Source organism: Zerene cesonia, chromosome 17 (assembly GCF_012273895.1).
Source record: "Zerene cesonia ecotype Mississippi chromosome 17, Zerene_cesonia_1.1, whole genome shotgun sequence".
Taxonomy (NCBI): Eukaryota; Metazoa; Arthropoda; class Insecta; order Lepidoptera; family Pieridae; genus Zerene; species Zerene cesonia.
This window is the reverse complement of record NC_052118.1, coordinates 6,614,445-6,621,297: the sequence shown is the minus strand read 5'-3', so window position 1 is coordinate 6,621,297 and position 6,853 is coordinate 6,614,445. Positions and strand designations below refer to the sequence as shown.

Below are 6,853 nucleotides of genomic sequence, written 5' to 3'. Positions count from 1 at the left end.
TTAATGTTTCATGATTCGTGTAAATGAAAGAAAAGTATTTGATCATCCGTATTAATTAAACGAATTCAATATTTAAGCAATATTAATGAATTGAAGTAAAACGAAAGGCATTGTATTAGTTGAGTCACTTTATGATTTGTAACAACAATTACTGTAAATATAATAATTACACAACGTTAGAGTATAAAAGGATTTCTAATGTCTGTATAATGATAATTATTTTTAAGATTTTTTAATTATCTAACTTAGGGCTAGTTGGTTACACAATACGAATGTCGTTAAGTAAGTGTAGTATTTAAATATGAAGTATCAGGAAGCTCTAAAGAAAGTGTTAATTACATATTTAAAAGAATATTAACTCTTTTATAAAATACTTACTGCAGCTCGCGGATTTACTGTCGAGGTATCCTAGTAGCATTAAATACAATCGAATCAATTTATGTTCTAACACAAACTACCTATAAACTATTTTTATATCAAGTTTTATACACATCTGAGCAGCAGATTTTGCGTACCTAACATCAATCCATAGATCATTACTTCCTTATAATCATTTATATTATTGTTTGAGTTATCTCTTATCAATATTATCATTAGTTTGTCAATTTCTTAAGCATTATTTGTAAACATAAACCGGCCGGTCCGACAACTTAAGTCATACAAATTATTGTAATCTTACAATATTGATTGTACATTTTTTAATTCGCAAATTAACAAAAGTATTTTCTGATATTAACAAATGCATTTAATTCGAATATATCAATGTATTCGTAAACGATCTTAAAATAAATAAGTCGAATGTATATACTCAAATGTAACATTGAGTGAAAGTTCATCTTTATTATATTAAAAAAGAAACAGAAGTCTGCAAGTAGGAGATAGTAAATCTAAAATCGTTCTCAAATTAGTTGCAGTAAAAGAAAGCACCGCCCGACCCGCACAGGAGCCGCTCGTAAACATAAAAAAGTGCTTATGTGTTGCTCGTTACGGGGGCTAAAAAACAGTTGTATCAAAGGAACATAATGTAGTAGCGGCCATAAAAATGCATTGCGTGCATGAGTGCAGCGAGTGCGGGGTGCGGGGGGGATAAAGGAGGGGCGTGGGGGTGTGTTTACCGCGCAGAGGGGCGGCCGGCACGCTCGCCGCTCATCGCCAGTGTTGTGGTAGGTCCCACTGAGAACGGTTGTATCACAAAACGAACTGAGTCGCGACTACGTGCTGGAACATGTTAACGTTTTAATCGCTTTATCTCATTAGCAATTTTTTTTCGTATTGGACGTTTGACGAACATTAAGTTAATCGGCTGTGGTGAAAATAAATGAAATTCGTTAAGGTGGTGTGAGATGGCTATATCGCTGCAATCGTCGCAAAATTCCAGAGGTTTGTGTTTTTCTAATGTTTTTATATGTCAGAATTAGTTTCATAACATATGGAGAAAAGTTTTGAAAGTGAGCGGGTTGGCATGCGTGTGACGGGCGCCGCGATTGGGCGGTGTGCTGGCACGCACACATGGTTTATTTGCATTCGGCGAGATTCAGTCAACCGTAGCCTGTCGTAGCCGCGTAGTCGGCTGCTACGACGTTGCCTACGAAAAAGTCGCGAAATGTAGTAAACGCTTTAAAGTTTGAAATCATGATAAAGTGCAATACAGTTTCATAAATAACTCAAATATTCATTTTTATTATGATGACCTTGTTAATATGTGTTAATCTAATTTAATGGTGAGCTAAACATACATTTTTTTCTATACTTTTATATACTTATACTACTTCTATATTGTTAATTCTTCATAAGGACTGTCAAGTAATGTTGTATTAATGATCATTGTGTCCTCTTGTCTACTGTAAGATAGAATTAATATTTTACAATGCAAATAATAAGCATGACTAAAACACATATATAAATGCTCTTATAGTAATAATATCACTCATTTATGGCACCGTGTGTTAAGTGAACCATCATTTGCTTTATATTACTATAGAATAATTATTATTAATAATGTGAAAATAACAATTTTTAATTACTCAAAGGTATAACTTAAATATGCTATAATTTGGTTCATTCAAAAGCAATTGGACATATTCATGGCATTATGTTTAATACTATATGTATGCTTATACTTTGTTGATTCAATTAAATAGAGTAAAACAAATAGACCAACACCAGGGTTATTGAAGCCAAAAAAATTGGTGTTCAACCCTAAAAAGCCGAAACCGTATGAACTCAGTAATCTGTAGCGATACGTTATTTACCTGAGTATTCAACTTAATCTCATTAAAGTTGGGGAGTCCAAGTAATTGGGACATCGCACTGTTACGTAGTTGTGGGGTACCTACCTATATAATTTAGAGTTGATATATCCCGTGAACATCATGACTTTTTTATATTGATTGAACTCAATAATATAAAAATATAAACTAAGATACGATTGGTATAAAAAAAATGTGAAACCTCTTTTTTATTTAAAGGAAACTCATGTCGTCATCATTCATTCAATATTAAGTTGTTATTAACACCTGCATTAAAAAAATATGTGTATTTATAACGAGTTTTTCAAAAATATATAAATATAAAGATAACCATATCACACACTATATTATAGCGCTTATTATATGAAAAGTAGCCAAAACCAATTTAGTGACAAAAGGAAGTCATTGAAGCGGTTATCAGGCGAACCCTTGCGCAATAATGAGTTATGGAGTGGCAGTCCGCAGGCGACTCCATAAAAGTATTGAGCATGGGTTATTGACAAATATTTATGGCGTATAAAGAGCGGATAATTACAACTCTTTAGCACATAAAAAACTACGCTCGGAAGGGTGCGACCTACCTTTATAAATTTATCACCAACGCTGCTTGCTACCCGCCGGGGAACGTTGTACAATATTGTTATTGATCTTTATAATCCTATGTCAATACTTTAGTGTAATAATTAATAACTAAAGAGTATTTAATTATAATATAATTTTAATTGTTACTTTTTTTGTATAAATAACTAGTTTTATGTGCACTTATAAATATTCCAAAATGGTCATTAATCATGAATGAAAACGGATTATTAATGTAGTTCCTTAATGGGGGTGTATTGCATAATACATTGACTTGACAATTGCATATTACATAGAATTACAATTGAATCAATATCAGTAAATAAAAATAACATTTGGAAGTGTCTAATGAAAAATTTGTAAACTGTCAGTTAAAGATACACGAACGTTACCAATTATTTTTCGCTCTTTAACATTTACTACCTTTTATATCGGTATGTAACGTTTAAACTGATATTCTAAGCAAATCACGAGCGTGAAGGGCTTTTTGTGTTCAACTACAAGATAAAACTTATCACAAAGTTATGGGATAAGCCAGTGGACGTGTGCGCGACACTCACCTTGTGTATTAAATTATACAACATCTGAATTAGACCACTCTTAAGCAAACTTTAAAATTTCCTTATTATTTGAACCTTTTTTTTTTCAAATTTAATGTTTTCATCCGCTACAATGTTATAAGGAATCCGTATTAATATTTGAAATGCTACTTTTTCTAAGTTGATATACATACGAACAGAATCTTGTCTATGTATGTACGTGTTTGTCTAGGATATACATTTAAATAAAAGCAATTCTAAGCTACAGGTTGAATCGATGTTATAAATTTTTTTAATTTCTTCAAGGCTATTAAAATTATATTAATTGCTGAGCAGACGTTCTTATTAAGAGCACAACGAAAAATGTTTTGCCTATTTCAATTACGAAGCGCGGAGGATCCATTCGTAGCAGTAGAAAATTAATTCCACGGATAAGTAGATAATGTAAGGACGCTTCCCTTCGCTCCGTCCTCTTCACGCCTCGAGGAGAACTTTCAATTATGATTTTGTCTAATTTTAATTAAGTGCTCTCAAAAGGCTTTTCTTCGTCGAAATTAATATTTGAATATAATTTGGGAGGAGCGCGGGTGGAGTCCGCTGTTGGAGGAATAATTAATTCCATTATGAAAGTGAGTGGATCGCTGACGCCTCCCCTCTTCGACTGTTTTAAGATCTGTTAAATATACAGTCATTGCTGTATAATATAATAGTTTTTCTTATTTATGAGAATGAGTTAGATGGATCTCATTTAGACTCATTTTAAATATGAAGTATTTTTATACACTTTAGGAAAAGTCGCAATTTGCGCAACAGGTCGGGGCGGAAGCGACCTGCAGCGGTGATTGCGACCAAATGTTTCCTCCGAAGCGTCTGGCTTACACTTTTTGCCTGATTTTTTGCCCTCTCTCGCTGATAAGTGTGCTATCGATAGGTTTGGTTATGAGTTTGCTTAGGTCGACTTTTACCCATATCGGAAGTAAAACAAATTCCTTGACATAGTCGTAGTTTATTTTAGAATAGTAGGTATAATTTTTTTACATTTTTTTTTCTTTTGTTCTCAGGTGTGTCGGTAAGATCTCTTTCGAGCATGCGGGAAGAATCCCTGCCAATGCTAGCAGAGCGGTTGCTTGCCAGCCGAGCCGCAGCGTTGGTTGCGGGTCTTCCAGCTGAGTTATACTCCGGCGCTCTCTTGGCGGCATGGCCTCCGTCGCCCCCGGCGCCCTTGCTGCCTCCGCCTGCCCCAGAGCTAGAGCGAGCGCGCAAACGTCGTAGAACTCCTAAGCTTGATGACACTACATCGAGCGCTCCACCCTCACCTCCTTCGTCTGGATCGTCTCCCGGGGCAGCTGATCCACCGCGAGACAAATTATTCACTTGCAAGGTCTGCTCTCGCTCGTTTGGGTACAAGCACGTTTTGCAAAATCATGAACGCACCCACACCGGCGAAAAGCCTTTTGAATGTGGAGAATGTCACAAACGTTTTACACGTGACCATCATTTGAAAACTCACCTTCGCTTACACACTGGCGAAAAGCCTTATAGTTGTCCACATTGTCCCCGACACTTCGTCCAAGTTGCGAATCTTCGCAGGCATCTGCGCGTGCACACTGGCGAACGCCCATACGCATGCGCCCGCTGCCCGGCACGTTTCTCAGATTCCAATCAACTGAAAGCGCACGCTTTAGTCCATGATGGGGATGCTCCATTCGCCTGTCGTTGCGGTGCAAGATTCAGGCGGCGACAAGCTGCTGCTTTACACCGCTGTTCAAGTGGCGGTTGCGACACAGGGACCCCGAGTCCCCCGGCGGCTCTATCAGCCGACTGGCGTTGGGACGAGTGGCCAGAACAAACCGAGCCTGAAGATCTTTCTCTTCCGCGACGACCGGCGACGCCGGACTCTCCAACTGATTTACGCGTGCACTCCGCGTAGTGGGCGCGCAGTTTGGGCCTCGCGCCGCGCACTCATGAGCCGGTATACGAGTTCCTTTCGCGTAGAGCCGCGCCTCCGACTTTAGTACTTTGATATAGTCTCACTTACTCAATGTTTTACCTCCGTAGCTAAAATGCAGCTCCATTGTTATCACATAATTTTCAAAAGAATTGAACGCTTTAAAAATTGTAACGTTCGCCCATTTATCTTTACTATTTTTCATTGTTTATATTCTCGGTAAAACTACTGACGTAAATAGTTAGGTAGTCGGCTATTCTCTTTTTATGGTTGTAAATTCGCAATGTCCATCGTTCAATGTTTTTTCAACCGTGTTACAATTTAGAAGTTTATTGTCGTACCATTTGCATAATCGTAAAGCGAGGGATGCAAAAACGAGATCGTTTTTGTTACATTGTTCTACAGCCGAGAAGAAATATGAAAAACCGTGTTGCACAAAAGATTTTTTGATTTATTAGCACCCTTTTGTTCTTGACGCGAAAAAAATGAGATCGTTATGCTTGACATAATACTGGTCAAGAAATATCTCACAAGCTTTGAAATAATGTTAACCGGAATAGAACCGCCTCTGAGAAGGTCGCGACATTGCCTTATTATTTCAGCGACAAAGGCTTGTTAACAATCGGTGATTAATAAGTATTGATTCGGCCGGTAGTTCCGCTCGGCCGACAAAGACGAAGCTATTGTGTAAGCCCTCATCCATCGCGCCTCGCGACAAACGAACCGGTTCCTAATCACCCTTATTATATAACATTTTACAAAATTTCCTTCATCTATTTCAATTTTTAGTTTACTTTTTATTATTGGACAATACAAGAATAAGCTCTAGTAATGCAATTGATATTGTGTAACGTACGTAAGGGATAATTATATGAATGCAATGGAGCTTTTAATTGTAAGTAGGTAATTATCGATAAAATCGAGGCAGCCAAGAGTAAGCCTGAGATTGTAGCGAAGGAGACGAGCGCAGCGAGCTTCTCTGTAAATATTGCTATTATAATAAATTATTTATTATTTATCTGTTAGTTCATAAATTCTTAAATATGCGTATTATAATCGTCTTTTCAACGGTTACTGTTAATAGAGAGTAATATATGTGTAAATAAATATCAAAGCTACGACAGCGTTCAAGTAACGCTTTAATTTTATTGTACATCTTAGTTTGATGTTGTTAGGGTATAGGAGAATATATATTGATTTAAATTTGTATACTCCTGATTTTCATTGTAAAATTTAAAACATGCCATGTTCAACTTGAATTACAATTAAGGAAAATGCCATTGATCGGCAGTAAATATTTAAGGACTAATTTGAATAAATCTGTATATATACGTAATTATATGAATGTATGTAGTTTTTTTTTCGCGATGGATATGGCATGTTGTAGTATGTGTTAGGAATTACTAATGAATGCATTAATTATTGCAATTTGTTCTAACGGGTATTAGTTTCCTACTAGTTATAGCGTGATTATTTTCGTTTTAATTTATTTTAAGACATTGCGTTTGTTCTTGACTTTTTGCGCACTCTATCATTGA

General features: G+C 36.3%; 1 protein-coding gene across 1 annotated transcript; it reads left to right on the top strand.

Moving 5' to 3' along the window:
• Positions 1 to 1,328: 1,328 nt before the first annotated feature.
• On the top strand, positions 1,329 to 5,297 carry LOC119833525 (protein krueppel-like). The gene is made up of 2 exons (XM_038357574.1): positions 1,329 to 1,380; positions 4,429 to 5,297. The coding sequence occupies exons 1-2, from the start codon at positions 1,344 to 1,346 to the stop codon at positions 5,295 to 5,297; spliced, it is 906 nt and encodes a 301-aa protein (XP_038213502.1). The 5' UTR covers positions 1,329 to 1,343.
• The last annotated feature ends 1,556 nt before the right edge of the window (positions 5,298 to 6,853 follow it).